Below are 16,558 nucleotides of genomic sequence, written 5' to 3'. Positions count from 1 at the left end.
GGCCCTCTTCCGTACCCCTGTGTTTTTGTCCACTCACACACACATAAGGCTTCAGCCACGGAGAACTGCCCCCGACTTTCAGCTTGCCTCCTCTCCTGCACCCGTGCGCCTATGCACGGGCTAGTTCCTCTCCCTGAGAGGAACGCATGGGCCAGCTCCCCTCTCTAACTGAATCTGAAAAAAAAAAAAAATCTTGCTCACCTTTTCAACTCACCTCGTGTGTCACCTCTTCTGAGAAGCCATCCTCTGTGTTCGGATGGAGTACGTGGGCCCTTCCTGGTGACCCAAGCAAGGGCCATGTGCCCGGTGCCGGGACAAGCGTCTGATACAATAGTCTTGGAGATGCCTTGGGCAGCTCAAGCATTGAGCCACCTATGCTCCTGAGACTAACCACAAATGTCTGGGAGAAAGTAGAGTCAACTGAGCTACTCTTATTAGATAGGAGAGGTCTCCGTAGAAACCTGGATATGCTCTCTGTAGCCCAGCCTAATCCAGGAGAGTTTAGCTCAGACTAGAGGAGGGCGAAGCAGAGGGAATGTGTCAGATTGGTGGGACTGATCTGTTTTTTTACATGCCACCTCTTCCCCCCTCCCCCACTTTTCTTTTTTTTTTTTTTTTTTTTTTGTGTGTGTGTGTGTGACAGCTCTGCAGCTTTAACTCAGGGCTTAGGCACTGCCCCCTGAGCTTTTGTGCTCAAAGCCAGTGCTAAACCACTTGAGCCACAGCTCCACTCCTGGCTTTTTTTTTTTTTTTGGTAGTTAATTGGAGATAAGAGTCTCCTAGGATTTCTTGCCTGGGCTGACTTTGAACCATGGTCCTTATATCTAATCTCCTGAGTTGCTAGGATCACAGGTGTGCGCCACCAGCACCCAGCATTCCCCCTTTCTTGAGAGCTCACCTGCCCACTTTTCCAACTATCGCGTGCAGGAGCATTTGCGCAGGTGCAACAGTGCCCATAGCCACATCACCCACCTCAGCACAGACACGGGGCAAGGCAGGGGAGTGGTCCTGGTATCTTTGGCCCTCTTGGGTCACATTGGGTCTTCCTAACACATACCTCTTCTCATTCCTCTAGCCCCCGCAGCCTGATGACCTTTCCATTGTATGTTTCACAAGTGGCACAACAGGTAAGTAGAGTCACCCAGATTACTACCCATGGCAATCTGTCTTTACCTTTTCCTGGAAGCATGGCAGGTGACTTCCAGGAGTCTATTGTGCCTCTATGAGAAGTCCTGAGCCTGGCTCCGGATGTTGGCACCTTCTGCTAGTGCCATTGCTTGACACCAGACAGGAACAGGTGGCCAGCTGCAATTGGGCAGTGTCAGTTGGGACATGTAAACCTTACACTTCCCAGAGCTGAGCCAGTAGAGCCGTGGCTATCCTGACCACATGCTGGGGTAGGACTTTTCCCACAGAAATCATTTCTTCATGGGAAACACCTCACCCCACTGTTTCCTGCTCCTGCCTCCCCCAAGGACTGGGAAAGGACTGTGGTGTTTTGTGTCTGAGAGGCTACGTGTGAGTCTCATCTCCACGTGTGCCATGAACCCATCACTTAACCTCTCTGCCATCACTGTTCTCCATGTCCCACCTACGAGCAGGATGGTTAGGTGCCAAGTGGGAGACAGAGCAGCATACAAGAGAGCACTGCAGACGCTTTGCAGCCATAGGCATGACTGTTAGGAAAAAATGGCACAACCTGTGCATGGCACTAACCACAGAGCATCCACATCGCGTGGACAGGCACAGCCCAGGAAGATGTCTTGGAAGGGGCAGAATGGACATGAAGACCACGGCACAGGCACTGTCCTCTGCAGTCTGCAGTGGCCTGTCCACCCCCTCACTGTGCTGTTGGGGCCTCAGCAGAGTCTGTGAGGTGAGCGGCTCGATACTGAGCCTGCTCCAAGTGGACACCAGCAAGCGGAGGCTTCAAGAGCTGTGACCTGCTCTGGGAACTCCCGGCCCTCTGCAATTTCTACCACTGTCACTCTGTCTTATCCGATTACTTGGGAAGTTACTTGCTTTGTCCCGAATCCAATGGCAAAAGGTTTCCAGACTTCCTCCCAGACTAAGGACTGGCCTGCCTGATGACAGTTCTGGGGGTCCCCCTTCCCCCAGAAACAGCCTCTAAGGCATTTGGTTGACCTTTGTCCAGCTCCAAAATCCAGATTATCCATGTCAGTGGATCATGAGAAACGTGGTATTATTGAACGGTGATGGATTTTTGCTATTTATTCAAGTGGGCTTAAGATTTGTTACCATATTCAGAAAACAGCCCTTGCTTTCTAGACGCTGATATCCAGAGCTAGTCCAAAGTTCAAAAATGCCCTTCAGGCTTACATTGCCTTTTAAACAGAACTTTCTCCAATGTCTTCTTGTTTTTTGACATGAGTTTCACTGTGTGAGTTTTTAGTGACGTTATTTTGGGGAGCAATTAACTGCTGTGGCCTTTAGCTTTGGACCTCTGCCTTCCAAGAGTGCCTTCAGGCTTTTACTATGCTACTTGGTCATACATAATGCCCTACACCTGGGAAAGGACTTCCAGAAGCAGAACTGTGCTGTTCCTGGCTGGAGGGGACAGACGTCATGTCCAGTATCTTCCAGACTGGATTCCCGGTTGAAGGCTGAGCTGTCCTACGTGAGCTCCATGTGGTGGAACAGAAGGCATGGAGCCTCACAAATGAGTTGTGGTTTAGTATCCCAACCCCACTGTGGCTGCTGCCAGGACAGAGCTGGGGCAGTGAATAGACCTTTTGCCTGATATCACCCTGTCAGTGGATTTCCTTGGCTTTAGACTAAGCCCGGGCTGTGCTTCTTATGTCCATCCTCTTGTCAGCACGTCAGCCACATGTGTCCTTGGCATCACAGCCCAGTGGCAATTCCCCTTGCACGCTGGCTTTTAGCCTGACCAGAGCCACATTGTTCTTCTAATGGGCAAAGATGGAAACTATGATTTCAATCTGACATTGGCCCTTGGTTCTGGTGGAATTATTCTAAGAAAGTTTCCCTCTAATAAGTGATAGATACCTCCGAGGAAACCTAAAAAAAACTAGTGTTTCGGAACACCTCGTCAGGCCAGAAAGACCCAGGAGGAGGGATGCATTTAGGTCTACTGTTGAGCACTGGATAAGAGAGCCTGCATTTATGTGTTCATCAGCTCACATCCCACATCCGGAGGCAGTTGCACTACCATTTGGTTATTACCTGAGGGTATGCATGCAGGCTGCATGGGGTACCCTGCCAGTGAGGTGTCAGGTCAGCTGGACAGGATTACAATCTAAGCAGAGTCCTAAAGGATCCATAGCTAGAATAAAAGAAATAGAAGGGGAAAAAGGGAGGGGGCTCCTAGGAGAGGGAACAGCATGACAGTGACACCATGCACAGACAGTCTATGGCAGGACAGAATCTTGCTGTGAAGGCAGAGGGAGTAAAGAAAAGCATGGGCCAAGAGTGGATGCAGCCAGAGCAGAAGCAGTCAAGAAGTCACAGGACCAAGTCTGTCAGTACTGTGCTGCTGAGTTGCATCCAGAGAATAGGTGAACACTCTGCAGTCATGCTGGACAGGGAAAGGGCTTAATGAAACGAAACATAATGGAACAGTTACAGCCGCCAGTAAATGTTTGGGCAGGAACTGAATGGACCTTTCTTCAGTGAAGACAACTTTCAAGATCCTCAGACCTCCCGTGCTGAGGTTATGTTAGGTGTGAGGAAGCCAGCCAGCCTCATCTAAAGTTCTGTGTATGGCACAGCGCTCTATTTTGTGACAGTCCTGATTCCATATATCTGATACCTGGGGGATGTTCTTTAGAAACTTCTAGAAACAGGTTATGAGACAACACTGAGAATATTGTGTGGGCCCCAGGACTTCTGTCTGATTTGTATTGAAGAGACAATTGGTGGAAATGTCTTAATATGGGCCTGGGTTTGAAGAAGCACCAGAATAAAAGTACAGGTAGAGGTAAGACAGCATCTTTTCCAAAGGAAGGTATTTTAACAACTACCTATTATAAAAATATGACCTTTTAAAATCATGTAGCCTCTTTACTCCCAGAATCACCTCTATGTTTTTGGAGGGTTTTTTTTTTTTTTGGTGGGGGGGTGTCTTTGTGTGTTGATCCTGGGACTTGAACTCAGGGCCTAAGTACTGTCCCTGAGCTCCTTTGCTCAAGGCTCTACCACTTTGAGCAATGGGTCCACTTCCTGTTTTTTGAGTGGTTAATTGGAGATAAGAGTCTTACCAGGACTTCACTGCCCGGGCTGGCATCAAACTGCAATCTTCAGATCTCAGCCGCCTGAGTAGCTAAGATTATAGATGTGAGCCACCATTACCTGGCAGCAACTTTATTTTTGTCTCCTCTGTTGCCTTCTACTTGCTGAGTAAATGTTGTCCTCACTCTGCTTCTGAATAAAAATTTAGGCAATTCAGGCCTTTCTGATCAGTTCCAGGCGCTAAGAAGTCCCGCGGCCGTTGCACATCATAGTCTTATTTCAGAATCAAGTGCTGATCCAAACTAGGAATCTGTAGTCTTCACTGAGACCCCTCTTTCCTCCCAGCAGGGCCTGCTGGGGGCATACAGAGAAGTGGTGTCTCTTTGGCTCTTTCCCTCGTTACTGTTTCTCCTCCCCCAGCTTGCTATACAAGAGGCTTCTGCCCTCCCCCACTCATCAGATTTGAAGCAGGGAGGGAGGATAAGCAGAGGAGCCTTACATGGGGATGGTTTAGGGAAAACAGCTAAGTCAGTTTGCCCCTCACACACATACTTAAGGCCTCATTCTTGCTAGGCAAGTAGGTGCTCTACCACTTGAGCCACTCTGCCAGCATTTCTGCTTTTGTTGTTTTTTTGTTTGTGTGTACCCATACTAGAACTTGGGGTTCTGTCTCTTCATTTTTTGTTTTGTTTTGTTTGGTGTCAATCCCGGGGCTTGAACTCAGGGCCTGCTTCTGAGCTCTGTTGCTCACAGCAGCTAGCACTCTACTGCTTGAGCCAAGCTCCATCACCAGCTTTTAAAAAATAAAATAAAATTTGGGTGGGTGATTAGTTGGAGTCTCATAGACTTTCCTGTCCCAGGTGGCTTCAGTCTCAACCCTCAGATCTTAGATCTCAGCCTCCTGAGTAGGTAGGATTACAGGTATGAGCCACCAGTGCCCCGCTGTTCCTTAGCTTTTTTACTCAAGGTTTGTGCTCTACCATTTGGCCCACAGCTCCACTTGCAGCTTTTTGCGGTTTAATTGGAGATAAAAAGTCTCAAGAGTTTCCTGCCTGGACCTGCTTTGAAGTGCAATGTTCAGATCTCAGCCTCTTGAGTAGCTAAGATTACAGTGTTACTGGTGTCTGGCTTGCTTTGTTGTTTTTTGTTTGTTTGTTTGCCAGTCCTGAGGCTTGAACTCAGGGCCTGAGCACTGTCCCTGGCTTCTTTTTGCTCAAGGCTAGCACTCTGCCACTTGTGCCATAGCGCCACTTCCGGCTTTTTTCTGTATATGTTGTGCTGAGGAATCGAACCCAGGGGCTTCATGTATATGAGGCGAGCACTTTACCACTAGGCCATATTCCCGGCCCTGCTTTGATTATTGTTAAGATAAGGTCTCACTTTCTGCTTGGGTTGGCCTGATTGTGATCTGCCTGTTTGTCCTTCCCCACATTGCTGATTGATTTCATATTTCCTGGGTATGTTCTGAAGGTGAATCCGCGCGCCCCCCTCCCTTTTTTGGAGTTTCATAGCTACTGTATCTGCTACCTCAGTGGGAACATCTAGTTTAACGTCTCTTATACTGACATGACGTCCCTAATCCTTACATACAGCAAGCACCCCTATGAAGTGGGCACTATTGTCATTGATTCACAGGTGAGGAAACAGAGAGAGGGGAGCAATGGCTTGCTTAAGTGCCGGCTGTGAGACGAGGCTAGGATTTGAGCTGTATGAGAGTCATGTCCAGCCAGTTGTGACATGATGCTCACTCTGGCCTTGTATCCAGCCTGCCTAGTCCTGACCCCTACCAGTCCCTATCCTGTGAGTAATGATCGAAAACCTCGCTTCCTCAAGGTTTCTGAGGACCAGGCCTCATGATCAGCCTGGAAAAAATCACATTCCACAAAGCAGGAGTGTGTCCCATTTCTGCCAGTGAGCAGACAGGAATGGCTGCCTCAGCCCCGTGGACCTCCCGCCTGGCCTGAGCCAGACCCTGGAGGCTTTCCAGGCATCAGATGTGTCCAAGACGTCTTCTGCCAGTAGACAGAGAGCAGCCTAGAGCAGCAGAGTATGTTGAGGGTACTGGGGGCCCAGGGCTGGTCTCTGAGGGAGGCAGGAGAGGATAAAGTGCAACAAAACGGTGAGCTCTTCAGGCTTTTGAGACAGTCCACCTGTTCAGCTACCTGCCTTCCGGTCCCAAGCTGTCATGAGCCTCCTGGTGGGCTTTGAGGGTCTATTAGGTGGAGGTTCCCAGATGTAGCATTCATCTTGGATCTCCAGGGAGCAGAGGCTTGGAGGCCAGCCTGGTGTCTGGCACTGCGGGCCTCAGGCACTGTTCTCAGGGAGCGGCCCTTTAGCTCCCAACTAATTCCCCTTCTTGCCTTCTGTTCTCAGGGAACCCCAAAGGTGTGATGCTGACCCACGGGAACGTGGTGGCTGATTTCTCCGGCTTTCTGAAAGTGACAGAGGTGAATAAAGTAAACTTACTACACGCAGGTGTCTTTTGAGGACAACCTCAAGTCTTAGAAGGGTTTTAAATGCTGTTGCTTCTGTTCTTTTCTTCACCCCCCCCCCGCCCTCCCTCTGATAAAGTTTGGGCTGCCATTAAGAGGCAGGAGTTCCTGTACTCAGCAGAGCAATCGCGTTTGACAGCCACTTTTAACCTCAGACACTGGTTGAGTTTTCTGGGTGTTTTATTTTTAGTTGACACAAGTCTCATAATGTCACCAAGGTTGGCCTTGCACTCATGATTCTCCTGCCTCAGCCTCCCAAGTGCTACCATTAAGGCATGCACCACCATGCATGGCTTTTAACCCCAGACACCGAAATGACCAATACCCAACAAACATTCAGTTGATTTAGAGTGCTGAGATCCCAGAAAAGCACGTGAACCGGATTTTCTTTTCTTTTTTTTAAACTTTAGAACTTGAGATCCTTTTGCTTTTGTATAGGTGCCTTTGATTAGAAAGTAATCTTTGGTAACTTGTTCTTTAAGGAGGCCAGGGTTTAATTCAGTCATTTTATATTTAAGGGCTATTAGTTTGAGAAATAGCAGTAGCTGCTAATTTATAAGGCTGTACTTAAAGGTATATCTAAAATTTTAAGAAAGCCATATATATCTTGGCCTCACAAAAGTATGTTAGTGTTTATAACCAGCTAAGGAAGGAGGACTCTCCCCTCCCCAGAACTGGTAAGTATATTCTGAAATTGCCTTCAGGAGAATGTGGAAATGTGGCTTAGTGGTAGAGTGCATGCACGAAGCCCTGGGTTCAATTCCTCAGCACCACATAAACAGAAAAAGCCAGAAATGGCACTGTGGCTCAAGTGGTAGAGTGCTAGCCTTGAGCAAAAGAAACTCAGTGACAGTGCCCAGGCCCTGAGTTCAAGCCCCAGGACTGGCAAAAAACAAAAGTATCTTTCCATTGAAGTCAGCCCTGTTCTCCGTTGTAGATAGTTCCTCTTGCATGCTACATGGCATTATAACAGATACACCCCCAGATGCTTAATTAGGTTCATTGCCAGAAAACTGATGACTGGGTTCAGGTTAGGAGCTATGAGCCATGTTTATAGGCTTTGTGACAAAGTAAAACAGCAGGCAGGCTCACAAAGCTGAGCCTCCTTGTGCAGGCCTCTCTGCCTGGTCAAAGCAACCGGTTTCTAGGGTCAGACACAATTGTGAGACTGATTGGGTCATCATTCTACCTGGGCTGGTGGAAGTAGCCAGCTTTGTTTTCGCATTGTCCTTTTCTTTTTTTTTGGTCGGTCGTGGTGCTTGAACTCAGGGCCTGGGCACTGCCCCTGAACTCTTTAGTTCAAGGCTAGTGCTCTACCACTTGAGCCACAGTGCCACTTCCGGTGTTTGAGTGGTTAATTGGAGATAAGAGTCTCATGGGAACTTTGCTGCCCAGACTGGCTTAGAACCATGATCCTTAGACCTCAGCCTCCTGAGTAGCTAAGATGACAGGTGTGAACCACCGGCACCCAGCTGGTGCCCTTCTTTAAAGGCCCTTGATTCTCGGCTGTGGCTGGTGAGGCCAGGGGTCAGCTACTTTGTCTGGGGCTTGGGCCTCATCTCCCTGACTCATCACCCACCCACAGTTGGCATATAGAGGCGGGGCTCTCTGGGCCGCCTTCTCTGGAGGCACTAGAAAGTGCTGACAGTCTAGGACCTTCTGACTTTTCTGCTCAAGCGGCCCCAGGAGAATGGGGTTAGTAGGTTCTACCACGGTGGGGAGTCAGGGAAGAGAGCCAGGCTGGCGCCGACTGACTGCAAGTGAGGTGCAGGCCCCTCCTGAGAGGAGACTTCCCTGCGGAGCTCGGCTCTGCTGGTTTATATGTGCTTCATGTGGCTCTTTGCTTCTGCAGATAACTCAGACCCACTGGCGCTGCGACCTAACACTCCGCTTCCTATGCTGCCCTCCCTTTCTCTCTGCACCATCCTCCCTCTCCCCATCCCTCTCTCGCTCTCATTTTTTTCTCTCATCTCACCTTTCTGTCCCACCCTCCCACACCCCATTCCCCCCTTCTTCCTGTTCACCCATCCAGGATCATTTTTTCTCTTTATTGTTTTATGACTCTCTTGTTGTCTTCCTGTCAGTGTTTCTTTCCTTTCTGTCTCCCATGCCCATCACCTGCAGAAAGTGATCTTTCCGAGACAGGACGATGTGCTCATCTCCTTCCTGCCTCTGGCTCACATGTTTGAGAGAGTAATTCAGGTAAGACGCCCACCTGACTGATTGGGACTTGCCTGGGCTCCTTCTGTTTTCTTGCAGAGTCAGTGGGCTCCCACTTGTGCGGATGTGCACTTTTCCTATTTGCCTTTAGCACACATGTTTGAGCGAATGGTGCAGGTAAGGCCCTGGCATCCAGGAGGCACAAGCCATACCTAGAACCCATAATCCTAGTAGAGTGTCACTTTATCACTAGTTGCGTGAAGTAGGACCAAAATACCCTATCCTCCTAAAGAACCTCAGAGGCCAGGGGGATGGATCCAAGGACCTCCGGTACTTGTCCTCCCTGGGAATATCTTTCAGGGGAGACCCCAGACCTGCTAAGTCTTGCCCAAGGACAGACTCGGCTGGTAGCGACCCCTGCTGGTAGCAACTGCTCTGAGAGCGTTGCAAACTTTGCGGAAGGGCTTTGCCATCCAAGCTCTGTGCAGGACCTCAGTATGTACAAGCCGATAGGCTTCTGTCTCATAACTCTCACAGGAGAACAAAGCAGCAAAGTCAGGGAATGCATCAGATTGTCATGGCTCCTCAGGCTACAGATGGGGACTGACGCTGTATGACTCGGAGACTCCCTGTGGGAGTGCAGAGTGAGGGAAGGACGGAGTCCATATCTGATTATTGGGACAAAGGATTCTCCATTCCTGTGTCATGCAAAGAACCATTCCGAATAAACAGCATTTTTTTTTGGATTGTTGTTGTTTTGTGTTTGTGCCAGCACTGGGATTTGAACTCAGGGCCTGGGCACTTGTCCCTTAGCTTTTTTTTTTTTTTAACTCAGGGTTGGTGAGTCACTGTTCCTCTTCCCTCTTTTTCTGGTTAATTGGAGATCAGAGTCCCACATACTTTCCTGCCTGGGCTGCATTGGACCCACAATCCTCAGCCTCCTGAGTAGCTAGAATTATAGCATGAGCCAGTGGTGCCTGGCTTCTAAGCTTCATCTTTTCAATCTTTCCTATTTTGCCTCAGGGAATATTTGGTATAATAGGGCATACTTTTCAAGCTTGGGTTAGAATGCCAGCAGTTACTGCCATTTGTGCTGTGGCACTAGGTGTGTTGCTTTTTCATTAAGGAAAGGGTTGTTAGGAATACTATCTTCCTCATAGGGTTCTATGAGAGCTAAAGGAGTAAGTACAAGGCCCCTGGTGTGCTCCAGTCCTTCTAGAAACAGCCAGGCTCCCCCATCGCCTCTCACCAGCCACCACCCACAACCAGATTTAGTAACAGCTCCAGTCCCCATAGGGATGGAGTTTCCTTTCGTAGTTGTAGTTGTCGAGCTGTTCCTGGGGAAAACTCATAGACTATCTAGACTTGAAGCAGACAAGGATGCAGTGAATCTCAGAGAGCTGAGTTCTCAGGTAGGCTCACGTCCAGGGTTTTAGAGTGGGTGTGCTGGTCAGGTGTCAGTGAGAATGCCTATCTTGGTATCTTCTAAAAGCTCAGAACTCTGCCCCTGTGTCTTCTCCCTGTGGTGGAGTGAAACTTAGTGCACACATTTGTGGGGGCATAGCAGGTTGGGAGACAGCTCAAATAGCACTCTTCCAAGTCTCCCAACAGCAGCTGTAACTGGGCTGGGGTTGGGGTTGGGGCCGCGGAGGGTAGAACTTTGGATAGCGCTCACTTGAAGCCCAGGACTGACCAGACTAAAGGACCTGCTCTCCTCTCTCTCTCCAGTCTGTTGTCTACTGCCACGGAGGACGTGTTGGCTTCTTCCAGGGGGACATCCGCCTCCTCTCGGATGACATGAAAGCTCTGCAACCCACCATTTTCCCCGTGGTTCCGCGACTGCTGAATCGGATGTATGACAAGGTGAGACCCACGGGGCGCCTCTGGCCGGAGCCAGGGGCCGTGCCTCAGCGTATTTGGACAGAATTTGTTTCTTAGGCAGAAGCCCCATATAGGTTTTCCACACTTCCACACCATGACCTGAAAGTTGCCTCCTTTCTTGTATCCCCTGATTCTTTCTCACTTTTCTCCCTATTTTCCAAAACCCTGGTTGAGAAGACTTTTTTTTTAAAGAAACTTACATCTGCACAATGTCCCTGGACCTTGACAGTGTTGCTTTTTCTTTTTTTTCCCATGCTCAAGGCTACTGCTCTACCACTTGAACCACACCTCCACTTTTGCCTTTTTAGTGGTTATTGGAGATAACCAGTCCCAGGTTAGCTTCCAGTCTCAACTCTCGGATAGCTAGGATTACAGGTGTGAGCCGCTGGCTCCTGGCCGTCGCCCTTGTTTTGATGTCACATAATCAGTGGCCTCCTGAAGGGGTACAGTGGAACCTACCTCCTCTAGTGGCTGTCTTCCTGTGGGACATGCAGTTGGAAGTGATACATTCAGATTCTGACAGCTGTTTCCAACTTGTGTTTCCTCAGATCTTCTCTCAGGCAGACACTCCATTAAAACGTTGGCTCCTGGAGTTTGCAGCTAAGCGCAAACAGGCTGAAGTCCGTAGTGGAATCATTAGAAATAACAGTATCTGGGATGAACTCTTCTTTAACAAGATTCAGGTGAGAAAATGGACATATAGGTGATTATAGAGTGACACCTGTCTCTAGTGGTCTGCAATCTGGTGATGTAATAACATGTACTCATCAAATCAAAGTCTAATTTTAAAATGGTCTTTAAAAGAAATTGGACATGTATATTTGCTAAAGGGCAACCAGCAAGAAAGACACCCCCCCCTGGAAAATACGTCCCTTGACCATCAGGGCAGCTTTGCCCTTGAGCGTATCAGTGCTTCACTACGATGTCCCTATGCTCCCGGGGCCGGAAAGAGTCTCTCCCCCTTCCTGTAACCCTGGCCACAGTGGCTCTCCGATAGCACCAGGTTCTAATTAGATGACTAGCAATCTTTTCCTCTTTTCTTCTGTCTTTTCAGCCTCTCCTAAAGCAGGCCAATCTAGGATTACCTATTTCTCCACCAAAGTCTTAAGGCCCTGCCTTGCCCACAAAATATGTAGTTGATTAGTAGCATTACTAAGTTTCTTGCTATTCTATTTTCAGGTGTGGAAAATTAATATTTAAACTCTCTTGGCTCAGTTTACAGAAACAGAATGTTTCAAGTATCTTTTACCCTCTGCAATGCATAGTAAATAAAGCATAGTATTGATTTGTACATGAAAAAAGGCAATGCCATTAAAATGGAATCTGGAAGAAATTGTCCTAAGTAATTGTTTTCGATGCTTGTGAATGATGGAAGAGTGAGGTAACTGCCTTATCATTTAAGGAGGGAGAAGAATCATAATTATAGCATGCCTTACAGACCTAATGACACTTATCTAAGAAGACATGAAAGAGTTGGTCATTGTGTGGATTGCATTGCGGACTGATAGGGCTCTTCATTTGCGAGAGGAAGGGACTTTCTCAGCTCAGGGCCTTGTTTCTTGCCTGAGTTCTATCTAGCATTAGTGAATGTTGCCCTTGAATGAAGACCATCACCAATGTTGACAGGTTCTTGTCTCTTCCCACAGGCCAGTCTTGGTGGCCGCGTGCGGATGATCGTGACGGGAGCAGCCCCCGCATCACCAACAGTCCTCGGATTCCTCCGGGCAGCTCTGGGGTGCCAGGTATTACCATGCATGGTCTTCCATGGTGGGGGTGGGGTGGGCGGACAACGGGGGATATGTTAGGCAGGTGAACTATTATATTCTTGACTGTACCAAAAAGGATCCTGGAGACAAATAAGGCTTCTTTAGCATAAAAGGCTCCTCATCTGAGATTGAAAAACATCCCAGATACCCAGCCAATGAAAATATAGTCAGTTCCTTCATAGGCAGGGCATTGTGGCATGGTTATGGCTGACGGGCACTCAATGAGGTAACTATGTCAGTTTCATAATTGCGCATGCTTAAATTTTTTTTCTTTTCTTTTTTGGTACTGGGGATTGAACCCGGGATGTGGCACTTGCTAGGCAAGCACTTTGCCACTGAGCTACATCCCAGCCTGCATGCTTAAATTTTTATGCTTTAGAAACCATTGCTTCTCACACTGTCCTCCTGTTAGACACTAACATGGCGTGACCAGTTTTCATGGCAGAGCCCCCCCAACACACACACTTTGCAATGAGGTAGATAAGAAGGACTCTGGAGAGGAAATCTCTTAGCAGATTTGTAAATGCTGATCTTTAATACATATTATTCCAGTGGAAAATCGAGCCAGTGGTTGAGAATGGGTCCGAAATTTTATTACATAATGTCATCTGCTAATTGTGGTAAAATATAAAAACAAAGCAGCACATTTTTGCAAGCCCAAGTGTCCACACCGTGTTGCGCTTCCCCTGCAGTTAGCTGCCCTCAGCGCACTACCCCAACCGTCCTCACTGAGGAATAGGCCGATGGCCAACGGGAAGTTAGGTAGCTGAAAACGACAGTCAGCTCTTGGAAGCCGTGGGTCCCAGTGTGATTTCCATGTTTTGCTTGAAGGTTTATGAAGGTTATGGCCAAACTGAGTGCACAGCTGGATGTACCTTCACCACGCCGGGGGACTGGACCTCAGGTAAGATAGGGTGCAGGTATAGAAGCGGCTCCCCGGCCACTCCAGGTCAAAACAGCTGGCTGTGCAACTCCATCCTGGGAGTGAATCTGCATAGGCACTTAGGGGAAAAAGTCAAAGAGACGAGAAAAAAAGAATTAATGGTAGTTATATCTGAGTTGCGTTATTTTAGATCTGGTGTTTTCTTTGTTAGAAATGTTTGTCGTTTTTCCTGTTTTCCTATTTCTTTTATAAATAAGTAGAAGTTATACAAATAATAGATCACAAGCTAGAGCTCCAGGAGGTAAAAATCCTTAAAATACCAGTGTGACATGTTTCATAGATAGTAGATATTGCATAACTTTGCTTATAGTTGTTTTTTAACTGAATTTGCGGATTTTAGAAAAAAAAAAAAAAGCAAACCGTGAATTGGATATGACTTGTAAAGCAAAGAAAAGTTTACCATGATTACAGGTACTGAGGATTGAACTCAAGACCTCGTGTGTGCCAGCTTGCCCCTTTGGGCCACGTTCCTCAACCCTTTTAGTTTTTGAGTTCTCATTAACTTTGCCCAAGCCGTCCTGGAACTCTTTGATTCTGTTACCTCCAGGTTCTAAGTAGCTGGAATTACAAGGTTGTGCACGCCTGGCCAATAGCCTGTTCTGAACAGAGCCATTTTTAGAGGCCTTTTGGGAGCACTGGTCTTCTGTGTCTAGTGACCATCTCACAAAGGTGCAGTTCCCAATCACACTTCTGTTCTGAAGCAACGCATCTTGCGGGCAGGGGAAACGGGTCTGTGGTGGGGAACCCACGGATTATCCTTCACAAGATTCGCAACAAAGGTTGTAAACAGAGTCCGCAGTATGCTCAGCCAAAGAATCCTTTTGCTGAGTAAATGGTTCCAGCTGGGAGCCAACTTCCTCTTGGGGCCACTCTTTGTGCTTGAGTTTGTTCAACACAAAATGGAAAATTTGGGATGATGTGCATGCAGTATATATATATATATATATATATATATATATGTATATACCCATATATATATATATATTCATTAATGCAGTACTATTTTCAGAGCACCTTGAGGTAGTCAGTATAATCAGGAGAAATATGATAGGTGGATTCTAAATTAGAATTGCCTTTGGCCACGTATAGACCTTTGTGTGTGTGTGTGTGTGTATGTGTGTGTGTGTGTGTGACTTCAGTCTCCTTAAACTCTAGCTGAATAAAGCCTGTTCTGTACATAAACCCTTGAGTCACTCTGCCACTGCCAAATGTCCTTTAGGAACCATTGTTGGAGGTCCTTGTGCACCCCTGTTTTTCTTTATCGCTGTCATCATATTGGCCAGTCATTCTCAGGTTCCTTCTGGAAACTTTCCTTCTCCCTCTCATGTCATCTCCTGCATTTTCCTGTGGGAAACTGTTGAGTGTTTATTCATATTTACTGTAAAAACATCGAAGGTTAGTGGATATGAGAGGATTGATACCTTTGTACAATATTGTAAAATAGTTGGCAGTATGTCTTAAATTAAACCAAAATGTCACGGCTTTGGTTGTTTTTGTATTATTTCAGGACTTTGGCCAGCTCCTATTTCAAAGCCCTTCAACTTGCCAGTGAATTGGATAACAACCATAATGACTAGAAATTGACTTACATACAATTTAGAGTTTAAAGTATATAAGGCCAAGTGCCAGTGACTCATTCCTATAACTCTAGCTCCTCAGGAAGCTGATATCTGGGGATCACTGTTCAAAACAGCCTGGGCAGGAAAGTCTGTGAGACTCTTATCTACAATTAACCACCAAAAAAGCTGAAAGTGAAATTGTGCCTCAATTGGTAGAGCACTAGCCTTGAGCAAAATGACTGAGGGACAGAGCCCAGGCCCTGAGTTTAGGCCCTAGACCACACACACACACACACACACACACACACACACACGCACGCGCGCACACACACATACACACGCACACACACACAGGTGCGCAAGAAAAATATGGAGTCTTATTGGGAAAGGGAGAATCCTTTGTTACTCTTAAGTGTTCTGTTTACATCAGTAGTATTGCCAGTACTGGGGCTTGAACTCAGGCCTTAGGTGTTGTCCCTGAGCTTTTGTGCTCAAGGCTAGTGCTCTGCCTCTTGAGCCATGGCTCCTCTTTTGGCTTTTTGGTCTTTCCTGTCTGGGCTGGCCTTGAACCTCATCTTCAGATTTCAGTGTTCTGCTAGGATTACAGGCATGAGTCACTTGTGCCTAGCACTTTGTTACTTGTAAGTGTAGTGACTAGACCAGTATCATCAGCATCATCCTGGTGCCTATAAGAAGTGTAGAATCTTGTGCCTTACCTCAGACCAATTGCATCCTAGTCTATGATGTCACAGGATTTCTAGGTCATTCCTATGTTCATTAATCAGTGGCCTGGTGACTAAAGGAAAAACAATGATGTTTATATCTTGTGATCCCAAGACAAGGCATGTGACCTGCTCTGACAATAGGAAAATGTTTTCATGTGGGTACCATTGTAAAAAGTAATCCTGACCAGGTGTTTGGCCTGGAATGCTAGACTCCCATATTGCCCAGGGATCCTGTGCAAGTTGGTACTGGGCTGTGTGTGCCAGTGTTTCTCTTTTAAGAGTCAAATGAAAAACAAAGGCCTAGCAGAGGTTGGCCTGACCTTTGTTTTGTCATCAGTGCCTGTTCAGGATGAAAGTGTGTCAGAAGCGGAACCGAACGCTGACAAACACCGTCTTGCTGTGTGTTCTAGGACATGTAGGGGCGCCTCTGCCCTGCAATCTTATCAAGCTTGTGGATGTGGAAGAACTGAACTATTGGACCCACAAAGGAGAGGGAGAGGTAAACTTAAGAATGTGGCCATTCCTATCCCGGCACTTTGTGTAGTGAGTAAACATGTAGGAACAAAGACAGTGAGAGTGGAATCATTGTCCTTTCATCTGTGTATAAAGTAATTTTAAGTAACTGATTTATTTGATTCAACCAACCCTTCATCCTGGGACTCACTGGATCTAAGAAAAGATTTTTGAATTTCCTAACTTAAAACAAATAAAAATCTATGTTTTTTTTTTTCTAATCATGACATGGCCTACTTATGTATAATCTGTCCCAGTAAGAAAACAGCCATGTGTAAATAGACTAGATGAGATGGACCAAGCCAGGTCA

General features: G+C 47.1%; 1 protein-coding gene across 1 annotated transcript in view; it reads left to right on the top strand.

The window, feature by feature from the left end:
* Acsl6 (acyl-CoA synthetase long chain family member 6) overlaps positions 1 to 16,558 on the top strand; it is a 52,886-nt gene that overhangs the window by 25,681 nt on the left and 10,647 nt on the right. The window contains exons 9-16 of the mRNA XM_048334187.1: positions 1,076 to 1,127; positions 6,583 to 6,656; positions 8,826 to 8,903; positions 10,590 to 10,724; positions 11,291 to 11,425; positions 12,389 to 12,484; positions 13,340 to 13,412; positions 16,146 to 16,234. Of these exons, the coding sequence (XP_048190144.1) occupies positions 1,076 to 1,127; positions 6,583 to 6,656; positions 8,826 to 8,903; positions 10,590 to 10,724; positions 11,291 to 11,425; positions 12,389 to 12,484; positions 13,340 to 13,412; positions 16,146 to 16,234 (732 nt within the window). The remainder of the gene's footprint in view (positions 1 to 1,075; positions 1,128 to 6,582; positions 6,657 to 8,825; positions 8,904 to 10,589; positions 10,725 to 11,290; positions 11,426 to 12,388; positions 12,485 to 13,339; positions 13,413 to 16,145; positions 16,235 to 16,558) is intronic.

This window comes from Perognathus longimembris, chromosome 25 (assembly GCF_023159225.1).
Source record: "Perognathus longimembris pacificus isolate PPM17 chromosome 25, ASM2315922v1, whole genome shotgun sequence".
NCBI classification, from domain to species: domain Eukaryota; kingdom Metazoa; phylum Chordata; class Mammalia; order Rodentia; family Heteromyidae; genus Perognathus; species Perognathus longimembris.
This window is presented reverse-complemented; position numbering and strand designations above follow the sequence as displayed.